The following is a 25,724-nucleotide window of genomic DNA, read 5'->3' as shown; positions in this document are numbered from 1 at the left end:
ATAAGCGAATAAGTGATAAAACCGGCGATCAACATGCGATACATAGCGATAAAACCTCGATTATTAACAAGTACTCCACATAATACAACTAACGTAAGCAGTTAAATAGACTAACTATAAGTCAAAGAAGTCAAAACAGGATTAGAGCAAGGAGTGACAGATCGGAATTAGCAATCTTTTCTTCCTTTGACTTCAATCTTGACTTTGACTTTGACTTTCGAAACACGGGGTGTTACAAAAACCACTAATAAGCCAGAACAGCAGGCCCTCTCTCTGAAAACACTGTTCACATCCTCTGACTTATCCACCCATGTCTTAGATCAAAGAAAAATACAGAAGCAGATGGATGAGGAAGATGCAAAGAGAGAAGCTGATATCATGAAAGAGTCTATCAAGAACCTATTCATGTATGGCTTGGATGATGCCTCATTAAAGCTTCAAGCTCAACTTGCTGTAACAGTTCAAAGGCTGACAAGCAGGCCTCCTTCGCCAAACTCATCACAAATAAAGTATCTCCCCAGAAACCCATTGGACTCAAAAATACTAAAGTGGAAGTCTGATAGAAAGACCCATGTATTGACTTTGCTCAAGTCCAATGGTAGAGTTGAACACATTTCTAGGGAGGATGCATTAGGCCAGGATGCAGTTGATCTCCTATATCTTTTAGAACTTCAACTTCACAGGGATGAGGATGATGAAGACTCCATGAACTTTGAATTACAATTCAGAGGGAAAATCAACGAGAGATTGTTGAGAGAATAAAGATCATGAATAAGGAAGTGTTTTGACATCATTTGTTCTAGGGGGTTTGTTGGCCCATGTAATCAAACCTAGAAGAACAGATGATACTGAAAGCCAAAATTGGATCTCAATAGTTGATCATCAATACGCAATGTATGTCCTAAGTTCCCTTCAATGGCAGTGCTTCTATCAGTTGATGACTCTAAGTACTGATCTCCTCAACAACTGCTTAACAACAACTGCTGATCATAAAGACTGAAGACCTAACAACTGCTGATTGTCAAAGGCCTGATCAACTATTAAAGAAAGCACTGATATGCAACATCAGTGCTTAGGCAACAACAGTGGAAAACAACATCAGTGTTTATGTATCAGTTGTTTAATGTAACAGTGCTTTGTATAGATCAGTGTTTAGAGGTTGTTAGTCTATTAGATATCACTGTCTAGGTGACGTCAGCATTCGATGCTCAATGGTTAGGATTGTACTATAAATAGAATAGTACCTGTACTGTTTTATTAGCTCTTTTGCACACACTCATCTTGTACAAACTAACTGTGAGCTCAGGCTGAGGGGGAGTTTAGTATTGCATGCATGCATGCATCGTTATGAAGTCCATGGCTATGCTTTCCCATTTCCACATCAGGATCACGGGTTGCTCAAGCAAGCTAGAGGGTCTTTGATGCTCGGCCTTAACTTTCGAGCAAGTCAAGCACTTTCCAACATAGAGGGCGATATCCCTCTTCATGCCCGGCCACCAGTACTTGTAGCGAAGGTCCTGGTACATCTTATCGGCACCGGGATGAATAGAATATCGGGACTTATGGGCTTCGTCCAACAAAATCTGTCGCACATCGTTCTGCTTAGGGATCCAAATTCGGTCCAGATAATGGAATATCCCATTCGATTTATTCACTAGCTGGGCTCCATCATGGTGAATCCTTTCCTTCTTCAAAGTACGCTCGGTAAAACATGCATGCTGGGCTTCGCAAATGAGAGACTCGAGATGATGCTGGGCTGAAATGTTACGAGCGCTATGCAAATAGCTTCGTCTGCTGAGGGCGTCGGCAACGACATGCTTTGCCAGGATGATAACGAATCTCACAGTCATAATCGTTGACAAGTTCCACCCATCGGCGTTGACGCATATTCAGTTCTTTCTGGTTGAAGATGTGTTGTAGGCTCTTATGGTCGGTGAAGATCGTACACTTTGTACCATAAAGGTAGTGTCGCCAAATTTTCAACGCAAAGACAACTGCGCCTAGCTTGAGGTCAAAGGTTGTATAGTTCTTCTCGTGGATCTTGAGCTGATGAGACGCGTAAGCGATAACCTTGTCCCGTTGCATAAGAACACAACCAAGACCAAGGTTCGAGGCATCGCAATAGACAATGAAGTCATCGTTTCCATCGGGTAAAGAAAGAACAGGAGCATTGCAAAGCATGTGCTTGAGAGTTTGAAAGGCAGTCTCTTGTTCAGTTCCCCAAACAAAAGGCCTGTCTTTATGCGTGAGAGAGGTAAGCGGCACGGCGATCTTAGAGAATCCTTCGATAAATCGACGATAATAGCCCGCTAGTCCAAGAAAAGAACAGACTTCAGACGGGTTCATAGGCGTAACCCAACTCTTAACTGCTTCAATCTTCGGGGGGATCGACATAAATACCTTGACTAGTGACAATGTGACCGAGGAATTGAACCTCCTCTAGCCAGAATTCACACTTGGATAACTTGGCGTAGAGTCGATTTCCTTGGAGTAGCTCGAGAACCAAACATAGATGTTGCGCGTGTTCGGTTTTCGACTTGGAATAGATCAGGATATCATCGATGAACACAATGATGAAGCGATCAAGAAATGGTTTACACACGCGATTCATCAGATCCATGAAAACCGCGGGTGCGTTGGTTAAACCAAAAGGCATAAGAACGAACTCACAATGGCCGTAACGGGTGCGAAAAGCGGTTTTGGGTATATCCTCCTCTTGGATGCGAAGTTGGTGATAGCCTGAGCGTAGATCGATCTTCGAGAAACATGAGGCACCTTGCAATTGATCAAATAAATCATCGATTCGAGGCAGGGGATAGTGATTCTTGATTGTTAGCTTATTCAATTCCTTGTAGTCGATGCACATCCTGAACGACCCATCCTTCTTTTTGACGAAAAGGACTGGCGCGCCCGACAGAGACGTGCTAGGGCGAATGAAGCCTTTATCAAGTAATTCCTGGAGCTGACTTGAGAGTTCACGCATTTCAGAAGGAGCAAGCCGATAAGGCGCTTTAGCAACAGGATTTGCTCCAGGAATGAGGTCGATACGAAAGTCGATATCACAACTCGGAGGAAGACCAGGAAGATCATCAGGGAATATATTCGGAAATTCACACAACGGGGACATCCTTAATTCCCGGATTACCTTTATTTTCCTTCTCCGCTACTACAATGTTGGCAAAGAAAGCTCTGTATTCCTTGCGGAGATACTTGCTAGCTTGGACACGCGACATGAGCTTAAGAGCTTTCGACGCAGTTTCACCATAAACACACAATAAATCACCATTAGCGAGCGAGAAGCGAATCATCTTATCGAAACACACAACTTCAGCACAATTTTCACGAAGAAAGTCCATGCCTACTATGATATCAAAACTTCCGAGTTGCATCGGAATAAGATCGGTTGGGAAGATGTGATTGTTGAGCTCGAGAGTACAATCACGGAGAACAAAATTGACGGCGACGGTTCTTCCGGTGGCGACTTCGACATCGAACGACGAGGGTAGGTAGGCGCGCTTACGATTAAGGAGCTTTTCGAATTCCAACGATATAAAACAGTTATCGACTCCAGTATCAAATAAACACGATGCATTAATACCATTCACAAGGAACGTACCATTGACCACATTGTTGTCAACTTGAGCTTGGCGGACATTGATGTTGAAGGTGCGTCCGCGTGGTGCTTGTTGTTGTTGTTGCTGTTGTTGCTGAGGCTGCTGTTGCTGCTGCTACTGCTCCTGCTTAACCACCCTGTTTGGGCACATGTTGGCGAAATGGTTAGGATCGCCACATGCGAAGCAGACTCGAGCATAGACCGCGGGTGTCGGAGCTTGCTGTTGATCCTGAGGGGTCGTAAGAAGAGCTTGTTGAGCAGTGGCAGGAGCTGCTGCGTTGCAGGGACCGGTTCGACAATTGGCGGTGAAATGGCCATACATGTTGAAGTGCACGCAATATCTGCAGGCAATACCCACCGGGTGATGATAAGTGCAGGTCCTGCAGGCAAGGTGAGGACCAGTATACGCGCGCTTTGCGGGCGGCGCATAGGTTACAGGTGCAGCTTGGCGGTGTTGTTGCTGGTGTTGCGGCGGTTGCTGAGTTGGGATCGCTTGGAGTGGAGCGGCGGTGGTGACAACACAGTTCTTGTTGGCATTCTTCCTCTTACGACGAGAGGACTTTGATGACTGAGGAGCAGTGGTGGCGGTTTCAGCAGTGGTGGCAGTGGTAGCTTGGTGCAGAGATTTCGAGACTTTGTCCCAGACACAAGCCTTAAAACGCTTGTCATTGATTTCAACGGCAAGCAGATAGGTCTCCTCGATTGTTGTCGGCTTTGCAGCTTGCACAAAATCTGCAACACAATCTGGCAGAGCTCGGATATACTTATTGATTGTCATGTCTAAGGTCTTGACTTGATCAGGACAGATGATACTGGGCTGCTTGAAACGAGCAGTCAGAGATGCGTTCTCTCTGTCCTTCTGCTTGATATGCCAGAATTCGTCCTCCAGCTTTTGGCGTTCATGGGGAAGGCAGAATTCGTCCATCATAATGGCTTTCAACTCTTCCCACGTCAGCTCATAGGCAATTTCAGAAATGATTAAAGTGTTGACCCACTATGAACGGGTCAAACTAATTTATGTTTTGTAAGGATGTACAAAAAGTATAATATGTAAATAAGATAATTAGATGATTATCATGTTTGATTGAAGTTAGTATATTATGTTTCATGGATTTGATAAATAATCTTCTCGTTGTGATTTAGATAAATCTTTACTTTAGGTGTACTCGCGAGCTTGGAACGAACACACACACGCTCTTCGCCCTCAATGCGCTTCTGGACTAAGTTATGCGAACGACTCAAAACTTTTGGTTGTAAATTTAGTTAAAAGTTGTGTTTTCCTTATTGTAAGTATGTTAGACTAGTGTTTTAAATTGTAAGTAATATTAGCTAGTCGAGACAACTATGTTTTAGACTTCGGTTTGCCAGCTTGGAAAACTTTCATGATTTTAAGTACGGTATAAAAATGAAAAATTATTAGTTGGTTTTCAAGTTGTTGTGTTTAAAATAATCATTTTTGCATTAGTATGAGTGGGGCGTTTCAAGTTGGTATCAGAGCCTAGGTTTGAGGGATTCAAGCACTAGTAGAAGTGCTTGGACTCAAACCAAAAGCTCGCGCAAAGGGTGTGTTCACTCCAAGATGCAAAAGAGGTAAAGATTTGATAAATTCAGTAATTATAAGTTGATGGGTAATGTTGCGGGGAAAGTGTTGGAAGTGGAGTAATATGGAAAATACGAATGGAAATATTTCAGGAAATTACGAGGCATGTTTTGGTCGAAACGGGGCTCGAAAACAGGTCGAAAAGGCTGAAATAAGCAAAGGAAGGGCCAGACAAGGCGTCGCCGACGCGAAAGTAGGTCGTCGCCGACGCTATGCCTCGGCCGACGCCTTATGTCAGTGCCTACGTGACAGTAACAGCGACGCAGGATTGCAGGTCGCGTCGCCGACACGGCTTAAGGCCGTCGCCGACGAGATGTTGGGGGAAGTTGGGACAACCACTTGCCATTGGTGGAATTTTCGTACAACAATAGCTATCACAATAGCATTCAAATGGCTCCTTACGAGATGTTGTACGGAAGAAAATGCAGGACTCCCGTATGTTAGGGGAGGTGGGACAAAGGGAGATTGCACCTAAGGATGTAGTGGTCAAGACTAACGAGAACATTGATCTCGTACGGGCCTGACTAAAAGCGGCTCAAGACCTACAAAAGCTTATGCAGATAGAAGAAGACGTTCCATCAAGTTTCAAGTAGGAGACCACGTGTTGTTGAAGGTCTCCCCATAGAAAGGTATAATTTGATTCCGTAAACGATGAAAGTTGGGTCCTCGGTACATTGGGCCATTCAAGATTTTAGCCCGAATTGGGAAACCCGCGTACGGTGGAATTGCCACCTGCATTGGATGGGATTCACGATACTTTCCACGTACCACAAGTACGAAAGTGTCTTGCGGATGAAGTGGCATACGTGCCTCTTGAATACATCGAAGTGAAAACGGCTTTAGGTCATCGTTGATGCCACCTGCAATACCAGAATTGTTGTTTTGTTTTCTTTTTTCGTATCTCGAGCCTCGTACCTCCTAGAACCTGTTCCATAGCCCCGATATACTTCCGAAAGGTAGTATAACCTGTTAGAAGTCATAAGAATCTAATCGTGATACACTAGGATGTATCGGAAACAAAGTTGTTCAAGTCGAAAATTATGAATGCGGGTGGATAATGAGTCCTCCAACTTTATAATAGAAACATGCGTGTGTCGCAACCCATAAGGGTCCCAATATGATGAGAATGATAATTATGAAGCATGAAATAGTATGTTGGGATAAGATGTGATGAAATGAAAATGCAATTATCTAATATAAACATGATTGTGTAGATGGTTGAGGAAAGAAAGTAAACGATAATGATCTAGCAAGGTGAGAAGAAATGAATGAGATAATTGAGGAGCCAACCTTCCTCAACTAGCCCAAGAACTGGAAAGTCACGTGTTAGAAGCAATAGAGACTATGATGGCAAGTAAGATAGAGGAATTAAAGGAATTGATTGGTGAAGTGCAAGGAAAGAAGGGGATTCGTAGGTGCACGTATAGGGACTTCATGGCATGTAACCCCCCATCATATGGGGAGATTGATTTGATAGTGTGTCAAAGATAGATCTCCAATATGGAGGAGGTGTTTGTACGAAGCCGATGTGAAAAAAAGGACCAAGTTATGTTTGCAACGGGCCAACTCCAACTCCAAGCTAAGGATTAATGGGACGGCCATTGCAAAGAGTTGGGTAAAGATAAACTTTAGACATTGACTCTAACACACCAAAAATTATATGTATGTATATGTGTTAAAAATAAATAAATAAGTATAATAGTTTGTTTATTTTATGAAAATGGTAACTAGGAATACAAACCTAGTTAGAATGTGTTATCCTTTCAAAGGTCTTTGTAAACGTGGAAAACCAACTTCGAGGTGCATGCCTTAAGGCGTAAAGAGACTTATTGAGTCAATAAACAACATTCACCTCTTACTGGTGAAGACTTGACGGTGGCGTCATATAGACACCTATTATGCAAGTCACCATAAAGAAATGCTTTTTGAATTTCGAGTTAATGTGCAACCTAATTTCTTGCAACAATGAGGCCCAGGAGGTAGCGACAGGTTGTGAGATTCTCTATAGGACAACTTGTTTCTTTTTATTAAATGCATTCCATGTGGGTTTAAATCATTGTCAACGAAACAAGTTTTCTATGCTTGGACGACCATCCCAGCTATATTTTATCTTGTAAATTCAATGACAACCAGTAAGTTTATGACATAAATGAAGTAAGAATAAGTCCAAGTGTTATTATGTGTTAATAATTGTAATTCTACAACCATTGATAACTGCCAATGGAGATGGGAAACAACCTTTTCATAAGAGAGAGGTTGTGTTTTGGCTAAGAAGGCACAATGAGTAGGTCACAAGAGAAACAAGACAATGAAAATTACATAAAAAGATAATGACACCTCATTGCAAGAACCCACGCACGAGGCTGAGTAATTAGCTTAGGAAGTCATGAAGTAGGTATTGTGCCAATAAGGATGGTGTTAATCATGATTAGAATGGAGTAGAGAAGTTAGTTCAAGACTGTCATATGTTATGTTATAACAGTTGTATCTAGAAGAAAGGGACATGGGAAGTAATTGAGTTAGAAGAGATATGTGACGATGAAGAGACTATATAAAAGGTTTTGTGATGAAGCAAGAAGGTCGGAGGTGGAAGTGCCGAATGATTGAGAAGATAAGGTAGAAACACAAAGGCAAGTTGGTAAGAAAGCGAAAATTGTTATACTTAACTAATATATAAGCTTATAGATACATGATTAACCAACGTTAACATTAGGAACATATGCACCACTAGTATATCAAGGGATACTAATTTTAGTATCTTGTCCTTAGCAAATGACAAAATCTAAGTATTAAGAGATACTACTTTTAGCATCTTGTCCTTAACAAAAGACAAAATCTGAGAGCATTCATATCCAGTTCCCGATATATAGACCGTTCTTGTAATTTGAGGAAAACTTTTAAGGCATTCCTAAAATATTTATTACATTTCCTCGTATTAATAGATTCACTACTGATTTCCTGTATTCATTCCTTATAGATTCACTAATGATTGTTTTTCTCATGAGATAGAGATAATGTTTATCTACATCTCACTCCACCCTACAACTTAGATATTACTAAGTAACTTTGTTTATAATTTTGTGCGTGTTTGCAATTGTAAGAAAGATATGAAGTATGTAATGCACGAGATAAAAATAAGATTCATAACTTTTTTAATAGATAAAAAAAATTTAGATAAAGATGACAAAGGCCTTGAAATCCAATATCAATGCTTTAACATATCAAAATATACCATATATTTTAACTTTCATAGTAATAATTTAGAATTATAAGACAAAAGTTTTTTTTTCTATTTAGAGTAAACTGTCAAAATGGTTACTAAGGTTTGATCATTTTTGCCACATTAGTCCAAAACTCAAACCCTTTGAATCTGAGTCAATGTAGTTTCAAATTTGTTGCCATTTTCATCCAAAATTAAAACTTGATCAGATTTTTCAGTTAACATCTAGCTTTTATGTCTTTTTTCTCCCTTTTATTGAAGGGCAAAATGGTCTTTTAACTTTCTATTATAACAAATTAAAAAATATGATTATTTTGCCCTTCATTAAAGGGAGAAAAAAATTGGATGTTAACTGAAAAATCTGACTAAATTTTGCTTTTGGATGAAAATAGCAACAAAACTGAAGCCATAAAGATCTTGATTCAAAAGATTTGAGTTTTGAATTAAAGTGACAAAAGTTACCAAATCTATGACTATTTTAGCAGTTTAGGGGCTGTTTGGTAGCCTCTGAATCTTCTTAATGGAACCATTAAGAATTTTACCAATGAGAAGATAGAAGAATGTGATATGTGATGATTTACCATTCAGAGGTTACCTCTTAACCATTCAGACTTGAGGTTACCTCCTATTCATTCAGAGATTTTAAACCATTAAGAGGTAGTATCAGAAAATTATTGTAAGTTATTGTGAGGACGGTTATACATTAAATGAAAACCCTAGGGGCCTCAATAAACATTTATCACGCACTTTTCTCTAGAAGGAAGAACATAACCGAAACTTCTTCATATATTCAAGCAGCCTCTAGGTTGTCCTCACAAGGACCGGAGCCTTTCAACGCACTGATTCCTCATAACAATCTCCGGTTTCTTGCTCTGCAAGTCATCGATTCAAGCACACAAGTATCGTTAGATTCTTCATTTCTAATACTCTCACTGTTCATCATTTTACTCTTCGATTTACACCTTTTTCTGGTTTATTTCTGGTTTATAAACGTAATAATGCTAATGTTAGGGTTTACTGTTCCTATAACATCACTTGTTATTGCGTTGTTTCAGCGGTTTCTTAATCTGCAAGTCATTAATTGAAGTAATGTTTACTGTTGTTCTTGCTTTTGCTCTTTGATTTACGATTTTTCTGGTGTATGAACGTGAATGCTAATGTTAGGGTTTATTGTTCTTATGATATCACTTGTTATTGTTGTGTTTCAATGATTTCTTGCTCTGCAAGTCATCAATTGAAGGATTATTGTTGATTTTTTCAGATGTTTACTGTTGTTCGTGCTTTTGCTCTTTGATTTACGGTTTTTTCTGGTTTATTACTGGTGTATGAATGTTAATGATAGTTATAGGGTTTATTGTTCTTCGAATATCACCTGTTATTGTTGTGCTTCAATGGTTTCTTGCTCTGCAAGTCATTGATTGAAGGATTCAAGGTATTGTTTGAGTGCTCACTTCTCGAATGTTCAGTGTCGTCCGTGCTTTAGCTCGTTGATTTACGGTTTTTGTGGTGTATGAACGTGAATGCTAATGTTAGGGTTTGTTGTTGTTCTGATATCACCTGTTATTGTTGTGTTTCAACGGTTCCTTGCTCTGGAAGTCATCAATTGAAGGATTATTGTTGATTTTTTCAATTTTTACTGTTGTTCGTGCTTTTGCTCTTTGATTTACGGTTTTTCTGGTTTATTATTGGTGTATGAACGTGAATGCTGATGTTAGGGTTTGTTGTTGTTCTGATATCACTTGTTATTGTTGTGTTTCAATGGTTCCTTGCTTTGCAAGTCATTGTTTGAAGGATTCAAGGTATTGTTTGAGTTTTCATTTCTCAAATGTTTACTGTTGTTTGGGTTTTTTGCTCTTTGATTTACGCTTTATCTGGTTTATTACTGGTTTTTGAACGTGAATGATAATGTTAGGGTTTATTGTTCTGCAAGTCATCGATTGAAGGAGTCAAGGTATTGTTTGGGTGTTCATTTCTCGAATGTTTAGTGGTTCATTTCTCGAATGTTTAGTGTTCTTCATGCTTTTTTCTATCCGATTTACGGTTTTTCTGGTTCATTTCTCGAATGTTTAATGTTAGGGCTTATTGTTGTTCTTCTGATATCACTAGTTATTGTTGTGTTTTAATGGTTTCTGGTACATGAATTCGATGTTTCTACCAAGTCTTAGCGTGTCTGTTGTGTACTGATTCTATGTATGGATCTAGGTTTTGATTTGTGTATATGTGTTCGTTTTCGTGTTTTGTTTTACTTGTTTAAAGCTTTTAATACAATGCGCTCTTCGAGAATGTGATTTTGTAGAAATCTAGAACGAGGAAGTTATAATGTAGAAATTGAATTTACCTGTTTCATTTTTATTATTTATCCTTTGGATGGCTAAATCTAAATCGATGTGATTAGCTAACAAGAAACATAATTAAAACATATAGACATTTACATTATGATGTTTGTTTTTGCTAGTATCATTGCTTTGCATCTTAAAGTGTCTACACTGTGAATAATTTATTCTTTGGATGGCCAAATAATCTTAATCGACGTGATTAGCTATCGATAAACATGATTAAAACATGACTAGTCATTTACATTGTGCCATTGTGATGTCAAGTTTTGCTATTATCATTGCATCTTAAAGCGTGCACTTTCTATCACTGTTTATTTCATCGCTTATATATATGAAAATTCTCTTCTGCAGGCTTTGAAATTGGTCACGGAACAGAGAACTTGAAGCTTGTACAACAAAATGACTTGGTTTAGAGCTGGATCCAGTGTAGCAAAACATGCGATAAGGAGAACACTATCGCAAGGCGTCTCAAACGCAGCAAGAACACGTGCTCTTCCTTCAGGAAACCGACACTTTCACACAACAATTTCAAAGTCAAAAGCACAATCTGCACCCGTCCCGCGTGCGGTCCCACTTTCACGTTTAACCGACAGTTTCCTAGACGGGACCAGTAGTGTCTACTTAGAAGAGCTTCAAAGAGCATGGGAAGCTGACCCAAACAGTGTTGACGAGTCATGGGACAATTTCTTTAGAAACTTCGTGGGCCAGGCTGCCACGACACCTGGCATATCAGGCCAAACGATACAAGAAAGCATGCGGTTGCTATTGCTTGTGAGAGCCTACCAAGTTTATGGTCACTTGAAAGCAAACTTGGATCCTTTAGGTCTAGAACCGAGGGAGATTCCCGATGATTTAGATCCCGCGTTGTATGGTTTCACTGAAGCTGACTTAGATCGCGAATTTTTCCTCGGGGTATGGAGAATGTCCGGTTTTCTATCCGAAAACCGCCCCGTGCAAACGCTAAGAGCAATTTTAACCAGACTTGAACAGGCATATTGTGGAAGCATTGGGTTCGAATATATGCACATTGCTGACCGTGAACAATGTAATTGGTTACGGGATCGAATCGAGACCCCGATTCCAATGGCGTATAACCGTCAAAGAAAAGAGGTCATTCTCGATAGACTCATTTGGAGTACTCAGTTTGAGAACTTCTTAGCGACGAAGTGGACCGCTGCAAAACGGTTTGGGCTCGAAGGCGGTGAGACGTTAATCCCGGGAATGAAAGAGATGTTTGACCGGTCAGCTGACCTCGGGGTCGAAAGCATTGTGATCGGAATGTCTCACAGAGGAAGATTAAATGTTTTAGGTAATGTCGTTCGGAAACCGCTACGACAAATTTTTAACGAATTTAGCGGCGGCATTAAGCCGGCGGAAGGGCTTTATACTGGAACCGGTGATGTAAAATATCATCTCGGGACTTCTTATGACCGGCCGACACGTGGCGGAAAGAGAATTCATTTGTCGTTAGTTGCAAACCCGAGTCATTTAGAAGCCGTGGACTCTGTTGTGGTCGGTAAAACTAGGGCTAAACAATATTATTCAAACGATGTTGATAGAACAAAAAACATGGGTATTTTAATTCATGGGGACGGAAGCTTTGCGGGTCAAGGTGTCGTATACGAGACGTTGCATCTTAGCGCGCTTCCGAATTACACAACGGGCGGGACCATTCATATCGTTGTGAATAACCAAGTTGCTTTTACTACCGATCCGAAATCCGGAAGATCTTCACAGTATTGTACTGACGTCGCTAAAGCTTTGAATGCTCCTATTTTTCATGTTAATGGTGATGACGTGGAAGCAGTTGTTCATGCGTGTGAGCTGGCTGCTGAGTGGCGCCAGACGTTCCATACAGACGTTGTGGTCGATATTGTCTGTTATCGTCGATTTGGGCATAATGAAATCGATGAACCATCCTTTACACAACCTAAAATGTATAAGGTAGCTCTCTTGTTTGATGATTCATGGGTGTTTGGATTCGTGTTTTGGTACTAACTTTGAAATCTGTTTAACAACCTATTCTAGTTTTGATTATTCATTATCACATTCACTTTTAAAACACACATCTAGGGGTCTGAAACTCTGAATTTCTAACACTACCCGAAAACACGGAACAAACCTAACATGAAATTCGCGGTTTTGGGTTTAGTCTAAACAGGTTTGGGTCAGTTTCAGGTTGAACCCGTGAACCCGTTAACCTAAATGGGTCGGGTTCGGGTCAGCCTAGTCGGGTTGACCCGTTTAACCCATTTATATTATAGTATATTTTTTACAATATGTTTTATGTCATAATATAAATTGGATGTGTATTTTATGCCGTAATTATAACTTAAAAAGAGAAGTTGACATAAGATTTTATAATTTAAATGTAATTGTAGTATATACATTTGTGTTTTTTCACTTTTTGTAGCAAATTTGAATTTTAGTATATTAATTTGCAAAAAATAAAAAAAATTCGGGTTGAACGGGTCATGTTTGGGTTCATATGTATGCCACGATTTTCAGGTTCGGGTTGTGTTGTTCGGGTTCTTCTAAAATTTTCGGCTTCTGGTCGGGCTGACCCGCAAGCACAACCCGTTTAGCACCCCTACACACATCCAAACAACACTATAGTTTCTAATGCTTATGAGTGGTACTTTTTTCTATAGGTTATACGAAACCACCCTTCAGCGCTCGAAATTTACCAAAAGAAACTTCTAGAAACCGGTCAAGTGACGAAAGAAGATATTGATAAGATTCATAATAAGGTTACGTTGATCTTGAATGAAGAGTTTCTTGCCAGCAAGGATTATGTCCCTCAAAAAGGGGACTGGCTTTCTGCTTTCTGGTCTGGATTCAAATCCCCTGAACAGCTTTCACGGATTCGCAACACTGGGTAAGTTTAAGTTTTGAATATGCCGTTTACAGTGACCCTACCATTGTTTTGACGATAGGTCAAAACTGGACGGGCTACGTTAGGTTGATCCAAACACACTTTAGTGTGTTAATTATGACTGGCACAGCAAAAACATACAATACTAATATCATTTTTGGCACAAAGCGATTTAGAAGGTTGTATTCTGGGCGACTATCAACCCGTTCTGTTTTCTTTCAACTTGTTTTTTCTTTTTCTTTTTTTTTTATTTGGCCAATTTTACCTGTTTGAGATAAAACATAACCAAAATCGACAAGTACAAAATAAATCGGTTGCATTTGCGATGACTACCAAGAAGTTTAAGCTGTTTTGCAGGTTGGGTAACGGGTCAAAAAGGGTCAGTCTGCGTCTGATTCAATATTAAACACTTTTTGTCCAATTTTTATCACAAATAGTGGATTAAGTACAGTTGCTAAACCAATGTTTTCACGATCGGACCAGAAGTCGAACCGGTTTCATTACTGGTCCACCGGTGGGGCCGGTTGAACCGGATTTAAGAACCAGACAATGTCATAAATATTATAGATATAAATGTAAAATATAGAAAAATGCAACCAGTATTTTTATTTTTCTTCTTTTAGATCACCAACACGCACTCTATTTAAATTGAACAAATTAATTATTCAAATTGCTAGATTCCCTAATATTTACGTTGTCATCAGTTTAATATTTTTAACAAAAAAACTATGGTGCTGCAACATTAATATTATTTTTAACAAAAAAACTACACGGCGAATTTTGACACATTTAGTTCAAGTTTAACTGTTTTTTTTTGTTCTGGTTTTTACCCGTTTGAGATAAGAACATACACATATCAACCATACATAAAGAAATGGGTCGAAATTGCTACTCCTGAGCTTACTCTTTTTGCAGTGTCAAACCTGAGATATTGAAGAACGTTGGGAAAGCAATTGCAACCCTTCCGGAAAACTTTAAGCCTCACAGAGCAGTTAAAAAGATATTTGCAGATAGGTTAAAAATGATCGAAACTGGGGAGGGTGTTGACTGGGCTGTTGGTGAAGCTCTTGCGTTTGCAACATTATTGGTGGAAGGCAATCATGTGAGGTTAAGTGGACAAGATGTTGAAAGAGGTACTTTCAGTCATCGGCATTCTGTAGTCCATGATCAAGAAACGGGAGAGCGCTATTGCCCGTTGGGCCATGTTGTTATGAACCAGAATGAAGAAATGTTCACCGTAAGCAACAGGTTAGTTGCTATGATGGCTTTAATTTAGGTTTGTTATGTAAAAAGTCATTTTGTTTTCACTATACTCTTTAACCTGATCGTGTTTATCTACAATTTCCTAGAAGGTCAAAGGTGGCAAGATGGGCAGGTTGGATAGCGGGTTAAGAAGGGTTGGGTGAAAATATGTCATAATTACTACAGGTCGAAACGGGCCTGGTGAGCTATGCAGTTAATATCGGTGATATATCGGTTATCGGATCTGATGGGAATCTGCTATGAGAGGGAATTATAGGTATTCTTAAGGGGCTAAAGTGTAATATGGGGGTAGTATAAGTAATAGAGAATAAGGCGTGTTAGGGATAGGATTGAGTTTGTTCGTTCGTTCATTAGGACTCCTGCTTGTGCAGTGAGAGAGGGCTAGGCCCTGGATTATCTCTGTAATTGTTCCTTTACGTATTCAGCAATACAATCGGTTCTGTCCTTGGTTTCTATAATCTTCTCTATATTCAATTTATCACAATTATTTCATATCCGATCTCTATCATTGGTCCGACCTGCCTGTGACCTGCCGCTTTCTTCTGTTTATCATGGAAACCCTAGTTCATAATTTTCGATTAGATGCTCAGGAACAACGGATTAAACAACTTCAAGGTGATGTTGCTGAAATCAAAACCACTTTGAAGGCATTAGAAGAGCATCGCGCTGAATCCCGTGAGTTTAGAAAGGTGTTTCTCGCTTGGATTCAACATCAGGAGACGAGGTCTGATGATAGTTTGTGAGGATCTGGATCTCCGTCGTTTTTTCCAAATCCGTCTTCAGATCTGCAACTTGACTGTGTGGTGGATCGTCACTCTGATTCTCTTCCTAATCCTCCACCTTCTTCTCTCTTAGAGCAATTGGAGTCTATCATCGCCAGATCTGAAGAACGCCTGGGGAAATCGCGGCTGCACAATGGATGTGGCTCCAAATCTAGGCCAGATAGTGTTAATTGGGCCTTATCAGCTGCTGAAAACGCGTTTGTACATGACCAATTTGAAGAAGTTTCAGACAATCATGGCAATCCGCTGATGAATATTCATTCGGTTTCAACTTTTTCCGGCGGTTCTGCAGATCCTTTGATCCAATCCATAGTTATCGATAGCGAATAGCGACAAATAGCGACAAGTCACCTATATGCTACGTAGCGATAGCAATAGAATAGCATAGCGCCCGCTATTCTGTAAATAGCGATAAGGTAGTAGAAAATTTCAAAAATATTTCATATCAAGCATTAAAATATTGTAGCAACTATAATCCAAAAAAAAACCTTCCCATAGTACCAAAATAGCTAATAATACTATGACTAATAAGCTAAATCATCTAAATCTTCATATTCCGGCTCATCATCATCGTTAACAACGGCATCCAATGTCGGCACAAATTGTTTATAAGGCGCAACATCATTTTCTTCGACTTCCACATCATATTCATCTTCATCTATTAAAGTTCTTCTCTTAGGCTTAGGCCTTGAGCTTGACGTCGATGTTGACGTTCCCTCACCCCTTTTACTAGTATTTGCACTTCTTCTAGTATAATGCAATGGCTCTCTCGCCCCGACAGCCGTTGCAACATCACCGTATGTCAAATCTTCACCCTCATGAACAAGTGCATTTTCTTCATCCTCTTCTAACCCCTCTAAAGCTCCCTTCAACCACTCATTTGGATCTTGTACATTTCCATCATCTAAGATAATCGGGTCAATCGTATCACGCATATCATATCTTCTTCGTAAAGCCCGATTATACTTAATGTACACAAGATCATTAAGCTTGCTTTGCTCAAGTCGGTTTCTCTTTTTGGAATGAAGCTACATAAATTAAATTTAATAAGTAAATAACTATTACGAAATGTTAAATACTAAACAAATAGCTTCTTACATGTTCAAATACGCTCCAATTGCGTTCACACCCCGACGAGCTACACGTCAAACTAAGCACCTTGATTGCAAACTTTTTTAGAGCCGGTGCCGTTGCTCCATATTGCATCCACCACTCCGCTAATTTAATAGCAAAATAAACAAAAAGTAAGTTAAACTTTCGTTTAAGTTATATTTTATAAAAGATATACCTGGCGCAAGCTTTGCTCGCATTTTCTTTGCCATTGGATATCCGAAAATCCCATCAGCACGTCGATATAGCGGGAGCTCAGTGTTAATCTGTATCTGCTCATCTTCGTTTAATATCAACTTCATAATGCATGCTTGTAACCCACTTATCACCTCAGTATCATCCTCCACCTCTGGATTGTTGTAATACAAACCAGGATTCAAATAATATCCCGCTGCATGCAAAGGTTGATGTAACTGACAATCCCACATTTTATCAATTATTTTGAAAATGTCTCTATACTTTGCTTCTTTATTTTTGAAAGAGGCAGCAATCAACTCCTTTGCCTTTTTCATAGCATTATAAATATAACCCATAGGAGGCTTTTTCTCTCCATCAACTAAACGAAGCACTCCTAACAACGGATACCCAATTTTCACCGCAAAGTTTACGTGGTTCCAAAAGGTTGGCAACAATATAATATTCGCTATACGTGCACCTCCAGTCTCCATTGCGAACTTGCTTGTGCTCCACTTTTCGGAGGTGAACATTTCTTTTAGGTTTTGTTTGTTTACCTTGAAACAATTTAGAGTGATAAAAGCGGTCGCAAATCTGGTCTTCGCGGGCCTAACCATATCTTTCTGCCCGGTGAACTCTCTCATCATGTTGAGTAGCAATGTGCGGTTACATATGTATGTGTTCACCGCAATTGCCCTTTCAAGACAACCCTTTAAGTCGGGTAACTTGAAGATGTCTTCAAACATCAAATCAATGCAATGGGCCGCACATGGAGTCCAATATATGTGCGGGTATTTTTCTTCCACAAGTTTACCCGCAGCTACATTGTTACTTGCGCTATCAGTCACAAGTTGAATAATATCCTTTGGCCCAACCTCCTGAATTAATCGGTCAAACAACTTGAACATGTTGTTACCGGTGTGAGAATAGCTAGAAGCATCGACTGATTCAACGAACATACTCCCTCGAGGAGTGTTCACTAGGAAGTTGATTAACGCCCTTCCTTTCCGATCCCTCCAACCATCAGCCATCAACGAACACCCATAGGTTGACTTTTCAACCTCATTATCACGCAAAAGTTTTTTGGTGTGTTCCATCTCTAACTTCAGCATAGGAACACGTACCTCGTGATAGGTAGGGGGTTTCATACCGCACCCATATCTACCAATCGCTTCAATTGCGGGCCCCAAACCATCGTACGTCACCGCATTGAAAGAAAGCCCCGCATCATACATCCAACGAGAAAACTTTTGAACTGCATCAAGTCTTAGTTTCTTTTGTGTTTCATTGTGCTCTACGCTTCCTACCAAGTTTCCCCCTTTCTTCCCCGATGTAAGCGATGGCTTAAACATTGCATACAAAGGGCCTTTTGCTTTTTTATTAGCATCACTAGCACCGGCTGATGAAGCCACTCTCTTTCCCTTTGATTGAGATTGAGCCGCTTCTTCATCTTCATCATTTTCTTCTAACTCGACCACTTCATCAAAATGTGGTATGCTGTTTGCCGTCTCTTTTACACGTTTCTTCTACTCAAAAAGTTCTATGAATAGCTTTTTCACGTCATCGGGAACCTTGGGACATCTCGCCACATCGGGGGAATCCCAAGCAAGGTGATGTTTATGCCTTGTTATCCCGCCAGTTGAGACAAAACCACAAAATTGCACTTTACTGAGGTCTTGCTTCCTTCTACCAGCGTCCCTTAAGTCCAACCAGGATCAGCTGACCTTTTACTACCCATTCTGTTGTGCAGATTGGATATATATACATCAGAGTATCAGACTAACAGATTCAATAATTGATATATACACATCATATTAACAAACTAAACAGTGAATGCAGATTCAATATATATACAATATATATTAGACTAACATATTCAATAATCGATATATACACATCAGATTAACATCAGAATTCATATATATACAATATATATATTGGACTAACAGATTCAATATATATTAACCTGATAAGTGATTTGATACAATTATACATCAGAATTCATATATATACAATATACTTATATGTTATATACATCAGAATTCAGATCAGATATCAGAAGTCCTCAAGCAAGTAATACATCACAATAAATAAGTGTAATAAATAACATTCAATATTGTGGACTTGTGGTTTAAAAAATTCATGCATGATATTTATACTATACTGCTGATAGTAAATTACTATTACTGATCATTGAAAATTTTAAAGAAATAACTAAGAAGCTTGCTGAAGAAAGAAGAAAGAATCAACAATCAAAGGAAAATCGAGATTAAAGATCATACCTTTAAAGCTGAAACTTAATTGAGACTTGAAAGAAAGAATCGGCAGCAGATCAGCAGTTGAAGAGAAGAGACGGTGTTTGTATTACGTGAATAGTTGAATGGCGATTGGCGAATATAAATATACAATTAAACCTAATACGTATATAAGGTAACAAATAAAAAAAAAATCCTATACCTATGTTGTCAAAAGCGCAAAAAGCGCGCGCCTAGGCGCTCGGGCGCAGCGAGGCGCACCAATAGCGCCTGGTGGTAGGCTAGGCGCAAAACTGGGCTTTTTTCAAAAAAACGGCATCCAGGCGCGCGCTTGGTGTTAGGCGCAGGCTACTCCAGGCGCTCTTCTGGCAAAATTTTGGCCAAAAAAAGTTTTCGGCTACCTTCCAGCCAAATTCCGGCCAAAAGTAAGCCTGAACTCGCCGGAATTGTTTCAGATACATGAAGAGAGAAGAAGGGTAGAAAAGAGATGAGGTTAAAAGAAAGATGCTTGCTTTTGTATTTAATTGAGATGAAACGTGATTTAGCACTCTTTATAAACAGTGAACAGTGAAACATGACCTTGACTTGACTGAAGAGAGTTACTGACAATGTAGAGTTTGACCCTAAAAGTGGACCAAGAAGTCTAGAAGTGCAGAATCCATCTAACATCTTACCTAAAAGTATAAAAAGTTAAGTAATATTTAGTTTTTAAAATTGTTTATGGTTAGATTATGAGGTGTTTATTATTAAAACTTATATTATTAATTTTTTTTACGTCTATTATATATATATATTTTTTATTTTTTCTATTTATGCGTCTTGCTTATCTTAGCCCCTAGCTACATGATCTTAAATGACATATATAATAGTTTTTTTTTTTTTTATTTTATATGTGGAATCTTATTTATTTTCAAAGCATAACATATTTTTTATATTTTTTTCTCTATGTGCGCTTTTTTTCAAAAAACCCACGCTTTTTTTGCGCCTTGCGCCTAGGCTCCGGGCGAGGCCGATGCGCCTCGCCTGCGCCTTGCGTCTTTGACAACATAGTCCTATACTGTCGCTATTTTCCATCTTGACAGCCGCTACAGCAACTTAGCGATAAGCATCCTATACGCATCGCTATTCGCAATTGCGGGCGCTATGAGCGCAATTGATAACTATGATCCAATCTCCGTCATCTCTCTCTAATTCTCCGTCAATATTAGCTCCAGGTAAGGCTATGCTTTCTAGATCTGAAGAAAACTCAATTGGCCTTGGTTGTTTGTTGTCGCATAGCTCTAATGGGGTCATGACGAGTGACTTAGAAGGGATATTGGGCTCCGGCACAGTGGTGGGCCATGGTGAGGAGCAGAAACTTATTGTGGGCCCGGACTCTCCAGATTTGGGCCTGTTATGTGAGAAAACTCCTCCAGCCAGATTTGGCTCCAATATGGCTGGGTTGCAATGGAATTCAAAATCACTTGTGGGCGGGCCCACCCAATCTGCTGGTCGACTCGGGAGTTCTGAGGATTTCCTACTCACTGTACTTCTGTTTCAGCGACCTCCACCATTGGAAAAACAGCTTCTGATGGCAATGGTGGTGTCTACGTTCAAAATTGGCGATAAACGCCTTGGTTGGAAAGGCGGTACAATACGTTTGTTTTTTTGTCCATATGTCACACTTCACAATTCCGTTATTGAGTTACTTGTTGACTCCTATCATTTCTGGGTGGTGCATGGGCAGGGTCGGCCACCAGACGTCGTAGCCGATCACAGTCTTGAGGACAAGACTGTTTTGAAGGGGGGAGTAATGATGGGAATCTGCTATGAGAGGGAATTATAGGTATTCTTAAGGGGCTAAAGTGTAATATGGGGGTAGTATAAGTAATAGAGAATAAGGCGTGTTAGGGATAGGACTGAGTTTGTTCGTTCGTTCATTAGGGCTCCTGCTTGTGCAGTGAGAGAGGGCTAGGCCCTGGATTATCTCTGTAATTGTTCCTTTACGTATTCAGCAATACAATCGGTTCTGTCCTTGGTTTCTATAATCTTCTCTATATTCAATTTATCACAATTATTTCATATCCGATCTCTATCAGGATCCCATGTAAAATATCGGTCAGAATATTGGTACCGATATTATCAGCGATATCGACTGATATTTCACTGATTTTCCTGATATTAGCACCTTTCTTCTTAGTTCTACCATTCGTCTATCTTCTTATTGCTGCTATTAGTGTTTTAAGTCTTAATTGTTGGTTGTTAGTGTTAAATGTTGGTGTTTTAACTCTTTAATAAGTTCCTACTTGCTACAAATTGTTAGTGTTTTGCTAGTTGTAGAAGGTTAATTTGTTAATGGTTAGAGATTATACTGAATTGTTGGTGTTAAGTTGCTATATATATAAATTCTGCATTATTTTAAAATTACCGATATACCACCGCGATAACGTATATCTCAAACATCAGTCCTTGACTGATATCCGATATTTCACGGTATCAACTGCATAGTTGAATTCTGACATCTGTTGATGCTCAATACAGTTCTCTTTCAGAGTTTGCCGTTCTTGGATTTGAGTTGGGTTATTCAATGGAAAACCCGAATTCACTAGTGATATGGGAAGCCCAATTTGGTGATTTTGCTAATGGAGCTCAGGTGATATTTGATCAGTTTTTGAGCAGTGGGGAGTCCAAATGGTTACGTCAAATAGGGTTAGTTGTGTTGTTACCTCATGGTTATGATGGTCAGGGACCCGAACATTCTAGTGCACGACTCGAACGCTTCCTTCAGGTATATATTACTCCTTTTCAAAGTTTATTATCTTGTTAGTGAGACTTTAAGTCATTTTGATCATTTAAACAAACTACGTAACTCTATATAAGAATCTAATCGCCCCTTTAAACAAACTTTATATACGAATGTCCGTTTTAGTCATTTTATCTAGAGTAAACTACATGGATGGTCCCTGTGGTTTAGCAAAATTTTGGATTTGGTCCCTAGCTTTCCAAAAGTACACAAATGGTCCTTGTGGTATGCACTTTGTAACGCATCTAGTCCCCAACTTTTTCCCAAACTACATGGATGGTCCCTGTGGTTTGCACTTTGTAGCGCATTTAGTCTCTAACTTGGACATGCTAAAACCTTTAGATTTGTTGGCTGGGACTCAATGTGTTACAAAGTGCAAACCACATGGACCATCAATGTACTCTTAGAAAGCTAGGGACCAAATCCAAAAATTTGGTAAACCACAGGGACAACCCATGTACTTTATTTACTCTTCTATCTACAAGTTCACCGAATAATCTGATTTTGTTGAACACTGTGATTATTGGAATTTCAAACAACAAAAGCACATCCAAACACCATCTTCTACACCGCATTTTGATTACGGCTTGATTATCTAATTGTAATTAGTTAATATCACATAATCAACATACTCCGATAACTCGAGTTCTTGCAACGTAAGTAAACGTTGTGTTGAATATTATTGCAGATGAGTGATGACAATCCATTTGTTATACCCGAAATGGAACCAACGCTACGCGATCAGATTCAAAAATGCAATTGGCAGGTTGTCAACGTTACAACTCCAGCAAACTATTTCCATGTTCTTCGTAGGCAGGTGAGTTGTTATTGTTATTATTATTGTTGTTGTTGTTGTTGTTATTATTATTATTACTAGTTTAAAACCCCGTGTATTACACGGGTTGCATAAATATAATTTTATATAATAAATAATAAAAAGATATATTTAAAAAAAAACTCATATATTGCACGTGGTGAATAAAATATAATGTCATACGTTAATACAAACAATCATCAAGATTATCTTTTAAAAATGAACATTAATGTACTATTTACTTATTATAACATTTTACTTTGTTTTTTTTTTAATTTTGCATAAACGTAATTTTATATAGTAGATGATAAAAAAATATATCTTTAAAAAAACTCGTATATTGCACGTGTTTAATAAAATATAATATCATATGTTAACACGTACAGTCGTCAAGATTTATCTTTTAAATAAGGAACTTTAATGTACTATTTACTTATTATAACATTTTAGTTTGTTAAAAAAGTATTCTTACTTAATTTTTTGTTTAAAATGATTATTGTTATTTATATGATCATAATAAAAATAAACGTTTATATTCTTATCTAATTTATTATTATTATTATTATTATTATTATTATTATTATTATTTAATATGATCATAATAAAGACAAGTATATATCCTTGTATAAATATTTATTCTTATCTAATATTTTTTTAAAATTATTATTATTATTATTATTATTTAATATGAGAGATAAATAGGAAATTAAGGTGAGAAAGCACCAGAGAATGACACGTGTCCAAAAAAGATTTTCATTTATTAGTATAGGAAGATTATTATCTGTGTAGGTTCATCAAAAGTAAGAGAGAGCAGTTTTTAACTGTGGTTCATACATCACTTCTGTCTTTAACATGTTTTATTGTCATATTACAGATTCATAGGGAATTCCGTAAGCCACTTATTGTAATGGCTCCGAAGAACTTGCTTCGTCACAAAGACTGCAAGTCAAATCTATCCGAGTTCGATGACGTACAAGGTCACCCTGGTTTTGATAAACAAGGGACCAGATTCAAACGCCTGATCAAGGACCAGAGTGGACACTCGGATCTCGAAGAGGGCATTAGACGTCTAGTTCTATGCTCTGGAAAGGTTTGTAATACAAGCAACTGAAAAACAAAATATCTAATAGTTTGTAATAAAAAAAAAGTTATATAGGATACTCAATACTGTATTTGCAGGTTTATTATGAACTTGATGAAAAGAGGAAGTCAACCGAAAGCAAGGACGTAGCAATCTGTCGTGTGGAGCAGCTTTGCCCATTCCCTTACGACCTCATCCAGCGTGAACTAAAGCGTTATCCAAGTAAGAATTAAGTATTAAGATATTAATAAACATATATAATCTACAGTTTGCAATTTTGCATACTATTTGTTGTATCATTATATTATAATTTAAAACCAAACACTAAAACGGGCAAAACAAGTGGGTCCAGCGGGCTGGTTCACAAACACGTTATATTGAATTTTTAACAAGTAAATAGAAACTCATTGAAAAGGCTGTACGGGATTTTCGTAACTTACCTTTTAATATATCCGGTAAGGTAATCTGAAACTGAAAAGGGTGCTGACGTGGCACCGGTTTACCCATGCGGATTTAATAAAATTAGTTTTTGTATTTTATGGTTGTTAGTAATCAATTATCAATTATACCTAAACGCATCCGTTTGTGGTAAGACGGTGGGATCTTACATTTAACTTATATGAAAAAATTGACGTGGCACGTGGCTCAGATTTAGTGACCCGTCAGCATGTCTGCCACATCAGCACAAGAATTCATGTTTTATAACTTTATGATTCAAGTTATCCTCCATATGTTGATGCCATGTTACTTTTTCAGATGCTGAGATTGTTTGGTGTCAAGAAGAGCCGATGAACATGGGGGCATACAATTACATCGCTCCTCGCCTTGCAACCGCCATGAAAGCACTGGACAGGGGTAATTTAGACAATATCAAATACGTAGGTCGCGGTCCATCTGCTGCCACTGCAACCGGTTTCTACACGGTTCACGTGAAAGAACAGGCAGCACTCGTTGAGAAAGCCATAACCTCTGATTCCATCACCAATCCGACACTCGCCTGAAACAGAACAGTAAGGTATTTTTTTCATGATACTGGTCAAGTGTACACATATTGTGGGCTCGTTTATGAATTGTCAACCTTTAACTGAGACGGTTTTGTACCCCCACCCCCTCGGCTTGTTAAGGGGGGTGTAATAATCACATCTAACGAGTGCCCGCTTTTGAGGCTCCTATAGAGAATTGATCTTAGCCACACCACATGCGCGTTAAAGGTGCATTTTGTTCTCTATGCTTATGCGTTGAATTGTTGGTGTTAACATTAGTCTTTATTTTAGGGATTGTTTGGATGTGAGTTTTAAAACGACGCTTTAGTATATATCAAATTTAAGAAGTAACATTTAAAACCCCCTAGTTAAATAATTGCAAGTTTCTGCACTGAATAAAAGCATTGATCCCCAATTTGCGTGAGTTTATTTTAGCGGGTGTTTGGACATATTATAATATATAATATGATTATTTAGATTTTTTTTTCCAAATAGGTGTGTTGTGGAAAAAAAAAATAACCAAAATGGATGTTTTGGAAAGTATTTAACTATTTACTAAGGCTATAAAGTGGTGATAGTCCTAATCACAAGCACTTCACGTTATCGCCGCATCATTCCATCCTCCACCAACCTAGTGTTGTGATGGTCCATCACCAATCACGTCTCAAAATCATCAAAGGAGGCCTGTGGAGAATGTGGGGGAATTCACGATGGCCGTGCATGGGGTTGAAGGGGGCGGTGTTCCACGGGCACCATGTCCATCGTGACAGGGCCATTGTGACACCCGTGAAAACGCTTTTGATGCACGCTAAAATTCTGGGACGAAATTTCTGTCA

The 25,724-nt window shown here is 38.8% G+C and overlaps 1 protein-coding gene across 2 annotated transcripts; it reads left to right on the top strand.

Moving 5' to 3' along the window:
* The first annotated feature begins 9,174 nt into the window (after nt 1-9,174).
* LOC110877314 (2-oxoglutarate dehydrogenase, mitochondrial) lies at nt 9,175-25,137 on the top strand. 2 transcript variants are annotated; one of them, XM_022125464.2, is made up of 9 exons: nt 9,175-9,332; nt 11,121-12,713; nt 13,421-13,647; nt 14,560-14,892; nt 21,749-21,995; nt 22,699-22,827; nt 23,699-23,914; nt 24,004-24,127; nt 24,662-25,137. In XM_022125464.2, exons 2-9 carry the CDS (start codon nt 11,169-11,171, stop codon nt 24,904-24,906), a joined length of 3,066 nt encoding a protein of 1,021 aa, XP_021981156.1. In that variant the 5' UTR covers nt 9,175-9,332; nt 11,121-11,168; the 3' UTR covers nt 24,907-25,137. The 2 variants fall into 2 exon arrangements, with proteins under 2 accessions (XP_021981156.1, XP_021981157.1); XM_022125465.2 differs by having other exon boundaries at nt 9,202-9,337.
* Nucleotides 25,138-25,724: the final 587 nt, after the last annotated feature.

Source organism: Helianthus annuus, chromosome 9 (assembly GCF_002127325.2).
Source record: "Helianthus annuus cultivar XRQ/B chromosome 9, HanXRQr2.0-SUNRISE, whole genome shotgun sequence".
Classification (NCBI taxonomy): Eukaryota; Viridiplantae; Streptophyta; class Magnoliopsida; order Asterales; family Asteraceae; genus Helianthus; species Helianthus annuus.
Note: the sequence above shows the minus strand (reverse complement) of the source record. Positions and strands in the feature narration are given on the sequence as shown.